The 16,954-nt window shown below is 41.3% G+C and overlaps 1 protein-coding gene across 2 annotated transcripts in view; it reads left to right on the top strand.

The window, feature by feature from the left end:
• Window positions 1-9,527: 9,527 nt before the first annotated feature.
• The window catches only part of pdss2 (prenyl (decaprenyl) diphosphate synthase, subunit 2), a 72,371-nt gene continuing 64,944 nt past the window's right edge, over window positions 9,528-16,954 (top strand). The window contains exon 1 of one of the 2 annotated variants that reach the window (XM_061895747.1): window positions 9,528-9,987. In XM_061895747.1, the coding sequence (XP_061751731.1) occupies window positions 9,740-9,987 (248 nt within the window). In that variant the 5' untranslated portion in view covers window positions 9,528-9,739. The remainder of the gene's footprint in view (window positions 9,988-16,954) is intronic. The other variant, XM_061895748.1, reaches the window with a different exon arrangement.

Consider the following 16,954-nt stretch of genomic DNA (forward strand, 5'->3'; position numbering starts at 1 on the left):
TCAGTATGTGGAAATATATTATTGAATGGATTAACCAAATAAATCAAACAAAGCCCCAATATGAGTCAGTTTAAGAGACTGTTCAAACTACAAGTGATCACAAAGTACCAAGAAGAACAATTATGATGAACATCTTGAACCTTTTTTTTTTTAGATAATGTTTGTTTATATATTTAATATTTGTTTACTTACTATTGTACATTATTTATTTATTCTGTATTAATTCACTGTTCCGTTACAAACAGAGAACAAGGAAAGGGGATACAATTAGTATGATATGAAAAGGGAATAAGCGGTAGAAAATGGATGGATGGATGAAAGGGGTAGAATTAAATAAGCTCTGCTTCTTCCTACTCTTTTTCGGACGTGCTGAAATGAAACAACTGGAAATATGTGATGCATTACATTGCATCGTATGCACGTTCGAAATAAACTGAAACTGAACTGAACTGAACTGAAATGTTAAATACAAAAGTTAAATATAAATGGTAATCTGAATGTGAAATATAAATATTATTTAAAAATGAAAAATATAAATGTTAAATATAAATGTTATATATGAATCAAAATGGCAAACATAAATGTTAAAAATAAATATCAAATATAAATGTTGAACATATTTGTTATAGATAGAGCTAAATGTTAAATCCAAAATTTCAATCTCAATGTTGAATCTAAATGTGAAATATAAATGTTGAATATGTAAATATTTAATATAAATGTTTGTTAAAGGAAAGGATCCCTCTTTTTTGGCAAAATAAAAACACTTTTAAAAGTGGCCTTTGTTTTTCTACAGGGAGATAAACCCGATGAATGTGTTATTTAATTTTTTAATTATGTTATTTATGCACGCTCACATACATATGTCATTATTGAATATGTCATGAGGTCCACGGTTGAGGAGAGAGGGAGCGGAGTAAGATGCGTGTGCTTACCGTGTGCTCTAATGCACTAACGGTAAGTTAGGGTTCACTTCCAATTTTTAAGTTTTGATTCCTGCTGGCAAGGCGTGGCAAGCCGGACAGACAAAAAGCCTGTGAAGACAGGCAGCCATTAGGGAGACTGCTTCGACCTCCTGATAGCTTGTTCGCTCGCTCTCCAAGCCTAGTATCTGTGTTGTTTGTACTTACTCCTGTGTTGTAGAATAAATTGTAAAACTCCAGTTCTAGTCACCCATCTTCATTGTAGACAGCCTTGGGATTAAAAGGATTTGGGAGGACTCTTCCCCCCTAAAAGGGAGAATGCTAATAATTGGTGCTGTGAACCAGATTCTTTAGCTGTCTTATGGCGAGCAGCTCCAGTGTCTGGATCAACCACTCACACAGCTCACCGGAGGACGTCTGCAAATTACAAACTCATGTTTTTTTCTTTTTTGAGCGATTGATTTAAGTTAATTTATAGTGGAGGTGTGGGATAGTGTCGATCAGGCACAGAAGTTTAGCCAAGTATTTCAGAATGCGTTTAAAAGTTTAAAGAATGTTTGTGCAGTGGGTGAGAGCAACATTGATTCAACCAACACACACACAGCTAGGAAAAACAAATATGTGTTCAAAGTAGGTTAAATACTTGACTTCACTAAGACTCAAAGGGTAGGCATACTATAAATCCACCTGTATTTAATGACAGGGATCCCAAAAGCATTTTCAATAGAGACCAAGATACGGCCATAAGATCATTACTTGGTGGTGACACTTTTAGAGCCAAGAAACCGGCTGACTTAAAATTAACTTTTTATAGGTGAAGGCTTAGTCTGCTTGTTGCACTCTTTGTGATGTTTGTCACGTTGTTTGAGCCGTTTTTGAGTCCGACGTAGATCTCTTGGCAGTGCTGGAGAGGAAATCGCTGAGTGCCTCACTAAGGTGCCAGGTGATTGGCCGAGGTCCTTCCTCCCTGTAACCGACTGCGGCTGTAGGCATTTGGCCGTCACAGTTGTGTGGGGGTCACGTCGTTACAGTCTGCTGGATGGCGGGCCTCATACCAAACTACACTTTGGAGCACTGAGTGTCTCTCGAAAGTACTCCTAGAGGCTGTTCCATGATAAGCTGCGCTTGGCGGACATTAAGCGGGCTCTCGCACTAAGAGTGAAAGAGCAGCAGAGACCACTTTGGGTGAGCATTAGTAAGGCCAAATCTTTCTTGGTAGCAAGCTACCCTCACCCTAAATTTGGTGGCCAAGGGCACTAGCCGAAAAATAAGCCACCCGGTGAGGTCAGACTCGGGGGATTCCCCAAAAAGGACATAGGGAAAGATTAGAAATATTTTACCTTATTACGTTGTGAGGTATTCTGGTTTTTGCGTGTCTTTTGATGTCCTGGAGTCAAACTCAGTTGGCTTTAACTCATGACTGAAGGGTACAACGTTTGAAACAAATCATTGTGCGAGTAATTGATAGACGCCAAATTGTAGCAGCAACAGCAAATTGATTAACCAATTGATTAACGTAGAATGCTTGGGAGGGAGGGTGTGTAAACAGGCCAATGCTTGAGGAACATGGATGGATGGACCTTATTTCACCCACTATGTGCAACAGGACGCTACTGACATTTGACCTGATAGGACTATGAATCTAGTACACAACAACCCAACTTCTGACTGAGCAACCCTAAAAGCACTGCAGAAAGATGTCTCTGAATAAACAAGGATGCACACATCATAAGTTGTTTTGCCACCACTGAATCAAAACAGGCTGCTTCAGGACCCTGAAAGAACAAATTCCACCTCCAGTCTCCACAGAAGGCTGGGTCTCCAGGAAACAACACTGCCACGATTTGAACTAACCCTGCTGGTTAGGCATATTCCAAGTAGTACACCACTAATTACAACCTTAAAGTTCAGCTAACAGCTGCCAAACAAAGCAACAGGACCCATAAATCTAAGTGTACGAAGGCAAACGCGCGTACTGAGAGATTTCTAAGATCATTCAGAAATCACCTTAGAGAAATTTTAAGTGACTTAGAAAATTAGGTACAATAGGATGGATGTAAGTGAGGATGTGAAGTGAGAGATTGAGAATGAAACTGAAAGTGTGTTAACTTTGTGATGAACCAAGTAAATGTGACAGGCACCTCACCCAACAATTTGAGTTAAACAGAGGGTATGATAAGCCCTTTTGCCGCCTGGGATGCAGTGATTCTACGGGAATGATCATAATTTCACCCCGAGTGGTGATTCTCAATCTTTCAAATCTTTAAGATGTACACTCAAACATTTCCAATCGAGCCATCCGCTATATTATTGTTAGCCTTCCTACCCAAATTGAGTAGGAAGATGTACCCTTGTTTTTTCTCATTATGCCCTTACAGCTCAACCAAATTGCTTTAATTGCCAGCCCGAATTCTGACTCCCAAAGAAAGGGGAATACCTGTGGGTAATGCAGCTCTATTACAAAATTCTCCAATTGATGTTGATGCCATAGACATCCCCTGGCGAACACCATTCATCCATCCATTTTCTAATGCTTATTCCCTTTGGATCACGGGGGGCGCTAGTGCCTATCTCAGCTACAATCGGGCGGAAGGCGGTGTACACCCTGGACAAGTCGCCACCTCATCGCAGGGCCGGCGAATACCAGATAATCTTAAATTGAGGACTACCCCGAGCTTGTGCTTCATCACCCAATTTGTTTATGTCGATCTTATTAATTACATTCAACATGATGTTCAAAACCTGGCTAACCTAGTAAGTAATGCACTAGATGCTATTCATCCCAAGTTAAGAGCAACTTTGCCCACGGCACTCCAAAATAGCGTGGCCTTAGACAGACTCCTTGCGGGAACACGAGGAGTCTGTTAAATGTTTTGCGACCTCTGCTGCTCCTTCATCCCTATTAACACAGCCCCTAATGGATCCTGTACTAAGGCCTTAGAGAGCATTATGGCCCTGCGATGAGGTGGCGACTTGTCCAGGGTGTACTGCGCCTTCGGCCCGATTGTAGCTGAGATAGACGCCAGCGCCCCCCGCGACCCCAAAAGGGAATAAGTGGTAGAAAATGGATGGATGGATAGAGAGCATTAGGTTTCTTTTGAAAAAAGAATCAGATGTGGATCCGAACTCAATTTTGTTATGTCTTGAGGTGTACGGCAGATGGAAAAACATAGTACTCTCTGGTCTTATCGCTGTTATTTGTTGCATTGATTTTCTTTTCTTGTGTGGTTGTTTTTGTATCCCCTGTGTATGTACAATGGGTGACATGTGCATCCAGAAATCCCTAGAGGCCCTTATTGGCATGGGCCCTGCAAGATGGTAGCTATCTCAGACGATGGCAAATTGGGGTAAGGCCCGACCACCAAGGCCTTTTGGGCTTCAGTGGAGGTCTGAGTGGCAATCTCCCCTTGATGGGGCAAACCTGCACCTTCATCTGACCCCTTCCTGAACGTGTTCTTCACTACCCTGCCATGTTCAATCTGGAAGAAGAGGTCCTGAGGATGACAATGCATTCATCTTTTCTCCAATCAGGGCGGTATATCTCTGTTGGTAGAGTGGCCGTGCCAGCAACTTGAGGGTTCCAGGTTCGATCCCCGCTTCCGAAACCCAGGTCACTGCTGTTGTGTCCTTGGGCAAAACACTTTACCCACCTCTTCCCAGTGCCATCCACACTGGTTTAAATGTAACTTAGATATTGCGTTTCACTATGTAAAGTGCTTTGAGTTGCTAGAGAAAAAGGGCTATATAAATATAATTCACTTCACAATTAACACAGCTAATGCTAATCATTGATATAGTGGTTGTTCATGTTTTTGCACTCCACAGGATGTTTACACTTACAATAAAGGGGAGTTAAGTGGGTAGAATTTGGGTTCTCAATTAGTGGGATGCCGGTAATCACCATGATTTTTACACCATTTGCTGAAATGTACAGATATATGTGCTTGCTTTGGATACATATAGATATTCTTGCTTTAATATTATGCAGCTACACATAACTGCTACAAACCGCTAGCTCATGTCCAGAGGTAGGTCATTTGTTGACAGGGGCGTGTTAGAGGAAACAATTCCCTCTATTTTGCAGTAAATATACAGATAGGTTGAATTTCCTTCTGAGCATTTCTGCCTGCCGCACCTTCTCCAGTGCCCATCGGTCAGCTGTAGAGTCATCAGCCAGCAACCACCAATCCTCAACATTTCGCGCTTTTATTCTGGATTGCCTCCTGGTGGCGGAGCAGTGACAGGGAGGTCTCCCTGTCACTTCCTTCAGATGACAGATCTTACCCCTTTGGCTCTTTTTGATTGAGGTTTTATTTCCCAAGCTTGTGTCCTTCCTCCTCAACCAGAGCCAAAAGCTGCCTTTTTCCAGATCCTCTGCCAGCTCTTTTTGTGTCCTCTGCATCTTCCCTCCGGTCACTACTCCGTCCCTCAAAAGACGCGTGGTTGACCTTCCGACAAAGCTTCGGCATCTTTTTTGATTGATTGATTGAAACTTTTACTGGTAGATTGCACAGTTCAGTACATATTCCGTACAATTGACCACTAAATTGAAACAAAGTTTTGTTGTACTTGTGCAATGACAATAAAGACCTATCCTATACTATCCTATCCTATCCTAAATGGTAACACCCGAATAAGTTTTTCGACTTGTTTAAGTCGGGGTCTACGTTAATCAATTCATGGTAACATCCAACATTATCTGGGTAGACGGTTGTAAGCGTACCTTGTGTTTTTATGTTGTTTTGATTAAAAAAAAATATATATATAATTATATATATATATTTTTTTTAAATAAAAAAATAATAAAAATTAATAAAAAATTATTCTCTGCGATGAATTGGCGACTTCTCCAGGGTGTACCCCGCCTTCCGCCCGATTGTAGCTGAGATAGGCGCCAGCGCCCCCCGCAACCCCAAAAGGGAATAAGCGGTAGTAAATGGATGGATGCAAAAAATTATTCTGCGGCCCGGTGGTTGGGGACCACTGACTTAGATGACACATCGACATAAAAGCTGGCGGGCATATATTTCCCCCGTTAGCCTATATGTCGATGTGTCATTGACCGGGCGAGCATGCTAAGCATTCGTTGCATGAACATACTAGCTTAGTTTGACAAGGTCATAGACTGCATTGGATAATATAGTTTACATACAAAATGTCCATTTCCATTTATCACAAGTAATAAGAAAACATAAATGCCTTACTTAGCTATTAGGGAGGAAATAAACAAGTTTGACGGCAGATGAAAACATCTTCTCCACCTTCAATAGTCTCCATCATTCAAGGACATCCCCAATACGAATGCTTGTTTTGTTCCTGGCTTTGTCATGAATAAATTGAGAATCGTATCGAGGCATTTTACATTTACTAAGGTCTGACATGTTTAATAACTTTACCAGTGGCAGTAGCTAGACAAAGAGGATGGTGTGTAACTGGCAAGCTGGATGTGACACGCTCACTGACTTTCTAATGGGTCAAACGGTGGAAGGCGGGGCATCGAAATGAAAACAATAAGATTTTGTCGCTGTAAATCTAATTTTGAAGTGAGCTTGTCCCGGCTGAACTACTGTTATCAATTATAAAGGTATTCAAAAAGAAAATGATTTATTAATGCCTTTTGACGTATCAGCGCCATTTAATGATGACTTGACGTGAAATTTCCACATATGGCACCTTTAAGCTACGTAGCTTCGCTGCATGTAGCTTGTCACTGCCCATCACTGGATGTGTTACTTGAATTCATTGAATATATTTGTTTGTTAAAAATGTGTTAACAGTTTTGTCTGAAGTCCCATCTTGGTGTATTTGGAAGTGAAATATCTCCACACTTATGTTTGCACTGATGTATGCTTTGACCTGATCACAGACCTTATAACAACTTGCGCGCCCTCTCAGGTAACCATCCACGGGTTAGGTAAAAGAGCACGTGTGGTCAAAATAAATTGCATAATTTGTCTAAGTAAATACATGATAAATGTGATAATTTAACTTGTTAAACTTGACAGCCATAATACAAATTAACATGTTAAAACTAGATGGTAAATGTACATGTTAAGTATAAATGTTGAATAGAAAACATCATAAATATCTAATAATGTGATTTAATATTTACATTCGGCTGTCTATATATCTAAATGTGGGCAATTACGCGAATGTTGTCATCGTTTAATAACAACTAAAAATACTGTACCGGGCCAGTATTGACAAAACTTAAGTGTTTTACTCAGTTTTCTACTTGCTGTGAGTTAGCGACTGTTCAAAATAAACTGAAACAATCAACTTTTCTTTTGTGTTTTAGAAGTGTTCAACCTGGCCACCACTAGCAGCACAGGCAACATCAATGTGATATAGTTCTCTCAACTCAGTACAGTATTTTTATGAAAGTGATTCAACATTACTTTTCTTTTTACTTGCATTTTTAATGCTAATTTTGTTAGTTTAATATTAAAGCCAAAAAAAAGTTTGGATATGATTAGTTTTTTTCTGATTTTGCCATCTTGACGCCAAAAGCATTAACAAGTGTTTTATTTTATTTTATTCCAGTTCCTCTTATTTTGCTTTTTTCCACGTGTACTATCTTGATTTTCAATTGTACTACAAATGAAAACTCTACCACTGTGCTAAATCCAGCATTTTTACTGCAATGTTTCAGAATCAAAATCATATTTATTGACCAAAAATGTTTAAAGAACAAGAATTTCGAATTGGTAAACTGTGCCCTTGGTACAATACAAGAAACAAAGAAAAATGCAACTATATGTTCATTAATACATATAGTCCCTTCCAAACAAACGAACACATTATTTAATTAGCACAGTCAAGGATTAAATGTTTTTAAGACAACTAAAATTTCCACTGCAGGGAAAAAAAAAACATATTATAAGAACGGTATTGTGCTCAAGCTGTATATACTTAGAGCGGACTTAAATTGACAACTGATGTCAAGCATCTGTTTGTGGAATGTGAGAGTGTACATGTGTTTTGGGAGGAGATCAGAGATTGGTTGAGTAACAAGGGATGTCCCCATTCACTATAGAAGAGATCAAATTTGGTATTTTTTATAAATGACTGTAACATAAAAATATTTCTCAACATTATCATGCTCCAGGCAAAAAAAATTCTACATGAATATCGATTATGAAAGTAAGGCCTACATTTTCTAATTGGCTAATGGTTTACAGTCGAATCTTGGAGGATGATTAAGAATACAAAAGCCCTTAAGAGGATATCTTTGTTCAAAACATTTAAAGTGATTTAGATCAGTGTTTTTCAACCTTTTTTGAGCCAAGTCACATTTTTTGTGTTGACAAAAATCCGGAGGCACACCAACAACAGAAATCATTAAAAAATGAAAGTCAGTTGACAGCAAAAAGTAGTTGTCGCAATTGTTGAATATAAATTAAACCATGCATCAATATAGGTCTTGTCTCAAAGTAGGTGTACTGTCACCACCGGTCACATCACACCCTGACTTATTTGGAGTTTTTTGCTGTTTTCCTGTGTGTAGTGTTTTACTTCTTGTCTTGCGCTCCTATTTTGGTGGCTTTTTCTCGTTTTTTGGTAATCTCCTGTAGCAGTTTCTTGTCTTCCTTTGAGCGATATTTCCCACATTTACTTTGTTTTAGCAATCAAGAATATTTTAGTTGTTTTTATCTTTTTTTGTGGGGACATTGTTGATTGTCATGTCATGTTCGGCTGTACATTGTACATACACAGTAAGTCTTTGCTGTCATTCAGCATTCTGTTTTTGTTTACTTTGTAACCAGTTCAGCTGTAGTTTTGTTCTGCATAGCCTTCCCTAAGCTTCAATGCCTTTTCTTAGAGGCACTCACCTTTTGTTAATTTTTTGATTTAAGCATTAGACACCTTTTTACCTGCATGCTGCCTCCCGCTGTTTCCGATGTCTACAGAGCAATTAGCTACCGGCTGCCACCTATTGATATGGGAGAGTATTACACGGTCAGCTGCACCGACACTCAACAACAACACATCATTTGCAGACTATAATTAGTGGTTTGCAAAAAAATATTTTTAACCCAAATAGGTGAAACTACATAATCGCCCACGGCACACCAGACTGCACCTCACGGCACATTAGTGTGCCGCGGCACAGTGGTTGAAAAACACTGATTTCGATAGCCCCTTTTGTCATTTCTTTTCAACTTTTTTTTATAACTATTATTTATTATTATTCCTTGACATGGTTCGCTGATGTTGAAAGCGCCTTGGCTTTTGTGTGCATTTTTAATGTATGTTTGTTACAGCCTATTACCTGTAAAAATAACAAAAATAAGTCAAACTGTATTATGTTGTAGCGTGTAAGAACAGGAGTCAGTTTAAATGACATTGAGAATTTAAGATTTTAAATCGCAAAGCAGTATCCATGCAGTCATTGAGTCTTGGCGCAACCCACAACACCGGAAATGTGTCCCCTGAAAACCCGTTCGACAAAAAACGAAACATTTCTTTATGTGATTTATGTACACTTATTACACTGTAACATTTTGCACGTAACATTACTTGTAAACTATTTAAAAAAAACATACTGTTTAAAAGTAGTCACGGTGCCAAACTCGAATCCTACGCTGATCCAACAAAAAATGACCGGAAATGTCGTATTTTTGCATGCCATGATGGCTGCGCCCGGTGACAGGTCGTGAGTTAAACAACGGAAAGTTAGGAGACAATAAGTTCAATAAAACGCCTCTTTTTATTTTTACAGCATATCGCGATGATAGGACTAAGTCGTTAGATGGTGTTCAATACCATCACGCCATTGTAGTCATTTGTGAAGAAGTGGCGTTACAGAAAGTAAAATGATTGCGCCTCCATGGTTGCGACTACCCTGTCTAGTCTGCTCCATGCCGGCAAAAAGGACATTGAGCCTCTTCTCTGGCCCAGGACCTTCAAACTGGAGTAAAGTGGTGTCTGATGCCGAGAAGATTGTGGGTTATCCAACCTCGTTCATGAGCCTCCGCTGTCTGCTCAGCGATGAGCTGAGTAATGTCGCCATGCACGTCAGGAAGCTGGTCGGCACTCAGCACCCTCTTCTCAACACAGCAAGGTAACACCGACCTTCTTTTTTCTCTTTTACAATTTACTCAAAGCCGATAACACTCCTTCAAAATGTTTTCCCGATAGAGTCCGGTAGGTTGTATTCAAATGAGTGACCATATAAAACTTCTCCTAATGTTCAGAGGGAACTTTGAACGAGAGCTTTCATCCAATGGTTCAGTCTGTTTGGCTGGAGTAAATCTAGCCTATCCTATAGGATAGGATAGTATAGGTCTTTATTGTCATTGCACAAGTAAAACAAAACTTTGTTTTCAGCACAAACCTGTTCAAGATTAGACAAACAAACAGTGTACAGGGTTACAGAACAAGAACGCTGATGTGTCGCCATAAGGCGCCCCGTAAAAGATGGGAACAAGGTAAACGCTGGGGAACGATGAGTAAAAAAATACAATCTAGACTGGGCTCCTAAGGGGGCCCAGTCTGGAGTGGGGAAAAAACTCCATAGCAAAGCACATATACATATTATAACATACATCTCGAGCTATCTAGCAACAGAGGGAAGGTAGTTCAAGGTCATGGTGGTAGGCTGCAGCTCTTTAGGCGCTGACCATCCATTCATCACCCCTACGGGATTTGCGTCGAGGGCGTTGGGTTGGGGGAGGTGTATGTGTGGCGTATATTTTTTGTGGAAGTGTGTGTGTGTGTGTGTGTGTGTGTGTGTGTGTGTGTGTGTGTGTGTGTGTGTGTGTGTGTGTGTAAGCCCGCAGTGCGTCTCTGTTCTGCGGCCTTGATGTATTATGCAGTTGCTAGTCCAAAGTCAACAACAACAGGTGTGTGTCCATGAGAGACAAGAAGGGAGTTTGTTGTGTCTTCGCAGCAGTGTCCTACGGGAGAGTCTCGAAGCCAGGGAAACAATACAAGTTATAATGATTTGTATACGAGTGAAAATAAAATTTGCTTTTCACTCTAAATTGTCTATGACTGGTCCTCAAACCTGCGGGGTAGACAGTCCGATGTAATCCACAGTTCTTCCCGCATCCTCGAATCATTTGTGGTAGCTTTGGGGTACTTTGAAGACTGCCAGCAACTTCCAATTTGTCGACAAACCAGAGCAACGCTTACTCCAATCAGCAGATGTCCTGTTGTCATAACTCCGAATAGGTGGATATCTTCACGTCCTCGACAGAAAAGAGTCGCTAGGCACGCGGCACTCCTTCTTCTCCCAAGAGTCTGTCGTGTGTCCAGCAACAACCGCTTCGTCACGACAGCAGGTTCCCCCAAACCCAAGATCCTTTCAATTTTGTTGAGGCCAGTTAGATAGTTTCAATGTTTAGACTTGGAGAGCAGTTCAAAAAGAGGCAACAAGAAAGTTAAGACAAGACAAAACAAAGAAGCAAGCAGGAGAGATAAGGGAGAGGAAAGGGGCGCGTCCACCCTCGATGAGTGCCAGATATACTGACCAGCCGTCTCCCTCTCTTCAGTTGTGCAGCTGCACAATAGTATGTTACGGAAATATCCACCGGCGACTCTTTAAGAGCAGTGCTGGTCAATGAATTGACGGCCAAGGACTTTTAACTCATTGGCTAGAGATTAGGGCTGCCAATCCTTGGGTGTCCCACGATTCGATTCAATATCGATTCTTGGGGTCACGATTCGATTATAAATAGATTTTTTTCGATTCAACGTGATTCTCGATTCTAAAACGATATTTTTCCGATTCAAAACGATTCTGTATTAATTCATCCATCCATCCATTTTCTACCGCTTATTCCCTTTCGGGGTCACGGGGGGCGCTGGCGCCTATCTCAGCTACAATCGGGCGGAAGGCAGGGTACACCCTGGACAAGTCGCCACCTCATCGCAAGGCCTGTATTAATTCAATACATAGGATTTCAGCTGGATCTACCCCAGTCTGCTGACATGCTAGCAGAGTAGTAGATAAAAAAAAAAAAAGCTTTTATAATTGTAAAGGACAATGTTTTATTAACTGATTGCAATAACGTAAAGTTGTTTTAACTATTAAACGGACCAAAAATACAACTTATTTTATCTTTGTGAAAAATTGGACACAGTGTGTTGTCAAGCTTATGAGATGCGATGCAAGTGTAAGCCACTGTGACACTAGATTAGATTAGATTAGATAGTACTTTATTTATTCCGTCAGGAGAGTTCCTTCAGGAAAATTACAATTTTCAGCACAATCCCATTCAAGATCAGACAAACATTACAGGAGACAGAACAGGATCGCTGACGGGTCTGCCGGCTTCCAGCTTCCCTTACAAAAAAGATGACATACAGCCTAGGCCCTGGAGTGGGGGTGCAGACTGAGGCCAAGGGGGAAAAAAAACCATTTCATTTTGGAATTTGCAAGCGTACTTCTTCTTACTCTTCGTCGACATGTCTCTTCTTCGTGCTTCAGCTTAGTCTCTGTTAATTTTTTGGACATTTCTACTTGCTGTGGTTTTGAAGCAATGCATGATGGGAATCCGGATGTTGTGTGTCAGTGTATTAAAGTGCCGGCTGGAATAAACACACACTGAGAAATACAAACCCTGTTTCCATATGAGTTGGGAAATTGTGTTAGATGCGAATATTAATGGAATACAATGATTTGCAAATCCTTTTCAACCCATATTCAGTTGAATGCACTACAAAGACAAGATATTTGATGTTCAAACTCATAAACTTTGTTTTTTTTGCAAATAATAATAACTTAGAAATTTGTGCCTGCACCATGTTCCAAAGGAGTTGGGAAAGGGCATGTTCACCACTGTGTTACATCACCTTTTCTTTTAACAACACTCAATAAACATTTGGGAACTGAGGAAACTAATTGTTGAAGCTTTGAAAGTGGAATTCTTTCTCATTCTTGTTTTATGTGGAGCTTTAGTCGTTCAACAGTCCGGGTTCTCCGCTGTCGTATTTTACGCTTCATAATGCGCCACACATTTTCGATGGGAGACAGGTCTGGACTGCAGGCAGGCCAGGAAAGTACCCGCACTCTTTTACTTCGAAACCGCGGTGTTGTAACACGTGGCTTGGCATTGTCTTGCTGAAATAAGCAGGGGCGTCCATGATAACGTTGCTTGGATGACAACATATGTTGCTCCAAAACCTGTACGGACCCTTCAGCATTAATGGTGCCTTCACAGATGTGTAAGTTACCCATGCCTTGGGCACTAATACACCCCCTTACCATCACAGATGCTGGCTTTTAAACTTTGCAGCTACAGTATAACAATCTGGGTGGTTATTTTCCTCTTTGTTCCGGAGGACACCACGTCCACAGTTTCCAAATATAATTTGAAATGTGGACTCGTCAGACCACAGAACACTTTTCCACTGTGCATCAGTCCATTTTAGATGAGCTCGGGCCAAAAGCGGCGTTCTTTGGTGTAGTTGATAAATGGGTTTTGCGTTGCATAGCAGAGTTTTAACTTGCACTTACAGATGTAGCAATCAACTGTTTCATGAAGTGTTCCTGAGCCCATGTGGTGATATCATTTACACACTGATGTCAGTTTTTGATGCAGTACCGCCTGAGGGATCAAAGGTCCGTAATGTCATCGCTTACGTGCAGTGATTTCAGCAGATTCTCTGAACCTTTTGATGATTTTACGGACCGTAGATGGTAAAATCCCTAAATTCCTTGCAATAGCTCATTGAGAAACGTTGCTCTAAAACTGTTCGACAATTTGCTTACAAATTGGTGACCCTCGCCCCATCCTTGTTTGTGAATCACTTAGCATTTCATGGAAGCATCTTTTATACCCCATCATGGCACCCACCTGTTCCCAATTAGCCTGCACACCTGTGGGATATTCCAAATAAGTGTTTGATGAGCATTTCTCAACTTTATCAGTATTTATTGCCACCTTTCCCAACTTCTTTGTCACGTGTTGCTGGCATCAAATTCTAAAGTTAATGATTATTTGCAAAAAAGATTTTTTTATCAGTTCGAACATCATATATGTTGTCTTTGTAGCATATTCAACTGAATATGGGTTGAAAATGATTTGCAAATCATTGTATTCCGTTTATATTTACATCTAACACAATTTCCCAACTCATATGGAAAAACGGAGTTTGTAGTTCCGTGCCTGCCTACGTTATGGGTTATAGATAAACCTATGGTTAACAGAGACATATAGAATTGTCTCCTTTTCAGGTGAGGGAGGACGCTAAAGGCAGTGCTTTTAAGGCACGCCCCCAATATTGCTGTCCGGGTGGAAATCGGGAGAAATTCGGGAGAATGGTTGCCCCGGGAGATTTTCGGGAGGGGCACTGAAATTCGGGAATCGGGAGTGTTGGCAAGTATGCTTCAACCACTCACATCGAAATCAACCCGTGACGCTGATGAGAGCGACGCTGGGAAATCCAAAACTGAACAGCCTAAATATTGGACAAGAACAGAGCGAAAAGTTTGATAACTTTTAATGAAACAATGCAGCAACGTCAGTAGACGATCGATGTCATTTTTGCAAGAATAAATAACACCCTTGGAGGATTTCGTTCACGTTTCTTCCTCCCAGCTGCATGCCTGTGACCCCCAATAATCAGGCAGTCAAGGGGAGAACATGCAAACAGATCCCTAACCCGGGCAAACAGATCCCTAACCCGGGATTTAACTCAGGACTACTCAGGGCCTTCGTATTGTGAGGCACATGCACTAACCACTGTAACATGCCATGTTACAGTGGCCCATGTAGACTATCCATCCATTTTCTACCGCTTATTCCCTTTTGGGGTGGCGGGGGGCGCTGGCTACAATCGGGCGGAAGGCGGGGTACACCCTGGACAAGTCGCCACCTCATTGCAGGGCCAACACAGATAGACAGACAACATTCACACTCACATTCACACACTAGGGCCAATTTAGTGTTGCCAATCAACCTATCCCCAGGTGCATGTCTTTGGAAGTGGGAGGAAGCCGGAGTACCCGGAGGGAACCCACGCATTCACGGGGAGGACATGCAAACTCCACACAGAAAGATCCCGAGCCTGGATTTGAACCCAGGACTGCAGGACCTTCGTATTGTGAGGCAGACGCACTAACCCCTCTGCCACCGTGAAACCCCCATGTAGACTACATACGATATAAATTAAATACATTTAGCCGACAATAGAGCTTTTTATATTGTCCTGTCATGATGATAATGCACGTTGATGACACGTTATAGCTGTGTCCCGCAAATGAGTTAGTGACAAGTGAACGAAGGCGTCCTCAACACAGTGTGATGCCCCTGCTGGCAGCTAATGTGCCTCCACAGTGCAGCTTCTAAATCACTAAATCTCACATTCATGGTGGTAAATAAACTGTTTCTTTACAAGTATTATTATCACTAGCGGATTGAAGGAGAAGGTATAGCTAAATGGGTTACTCCACATGCCATGGGAGGGTACACAAAAACATTGGTAACCACTAAGCTAGAGCTGAACATCCAAACGGGGTAAGCAAATCGATACAAATATAAACGGTAATTGTACCAAGTATAATATCAGTATACCGATAATATTACAGTAATTGGATCAGTATTTTTTGTTATCTAATAAATTGTTGTTTTTGTCATTGTTTACAAAGAAAGGAACTAAGCTAAAGCTATGTACTAGTACTGTTTGTCAGTGTGTTGGTAATGCTTTGGAAATTATTTGTACCCCTTTCAGGGATCACATTTCCATTCACATGTTGCACAATGATATAGGCCTGGGTGATATATTCACCCATACAGTATATTTAATATATTTAACTCTGTTGCACTGTTATCTATAAGCTAACTAGCAAAACAGTGACACACAAGCATAACACAGTGGTAATGACATTGACTGGCTGCATGCAGGGCTGACTTTGCCTAAATCGGGGCCCTGGAGCTTAAAGGCAATTATAAACCTCAACATCTCCCCCACCCAAAAACACAGTTTGAACAAAAAAAAAATCATCATTACACTCAACAGAACAGCAACAATGCAAAAGTATCACCCATTTTAAAAATAATTTTGCTCATGAATACACGTCCTTCACGGCATGCACATGCAATGTCATAAAAGCCAGTCAACTTCAAGTAAAGTGCTGGCAATCCGGGAAACTGCCTGTGTTTTAGCTTAATAATAGTCTCTGGTCTGTGAGTGTGAATGTTGTCTGTCTATCTGTTTTGGCCCTGCGATGAGGTGGCGACATGTCCAGGGTGTACCCTGCCTTCCGCCCGATTGGAGCTGAGATAGGCACCAGCTACCCCTGCGACCCCAAAGGGAATAAGCAGTAGGAAATGGATGGATGGATGGTCTCTCACACAGGCGATGTTGGTTTGGGCCTTCCTCGGAACAGTAGGAAAAAACAACACAGCCGGGAGAGAAAGAGTACACAATCGCTAGATGAACCTGAGCTTTTTGTGATTGACAGCTATGAACACCAATCGTTGCATTTCGCCGTCAAAATCGGGGGCCCCTGATTGGGTTGGGCCCAACGGCTTTAGCACAGGCAAGCATTAAGGCGGCCTTGGCTGCGTGTGAGCCGCATCTTAGTGTAACAACCTGGCATTTACAGTTTGTGTGGTGTTGGAGTTGTCCCGACATTTTGTGTTGCCGTAATCAGTAGCAGAATCTAAAGCAGGGGTGTCAAACGTACGGCCCGCGGGCCAGATCAGGCCCACGAACAAGTTTTACCCAGCCCGCGGGATGAGTTTACTAAGTATACAAATTAACCTGAAATTTTTGAATGAAAGAAACAGCTTTTCCACATGTGTCTACCGGATGTTGCAATAGCAATTCTTTGTATCTCTGTAAATCAGGGGTCGGCAACCCGCGGCTCCGGAGCCGCATGCGGCTCTTGGATCACTCTAATTTGGCTCAGCTGCATACTTGCCGACCCTATCTGAGTGCCGGCCGGCCACATCTAGTGTGCGGCTGCTGACTCAACACGCAAGCGACTGCAAGGTATACTTATTCAACAGCCATACAGGTTACACTGAGGGTTGCGATATAAAAAACTTTAACACTCTTACTAATATGCGCCATACTGT

Source organism: Nerophis ophidion, linkage group LG03, assembly GCF_033978795.1.
Source record: "Nerophis ophidion isolate RoL-2023_Sa linkage group LG03, RoL_Noph_v1.0, whole genome shotgun sequence".
Classification (NCBI taxonomy): domain Eukaryota; kingdom Metazoa; phylum Chordata; class Actinopteri; order Syngnathiformes; family Syngnathidae; genus Nerophis; species Nerophis ophidion.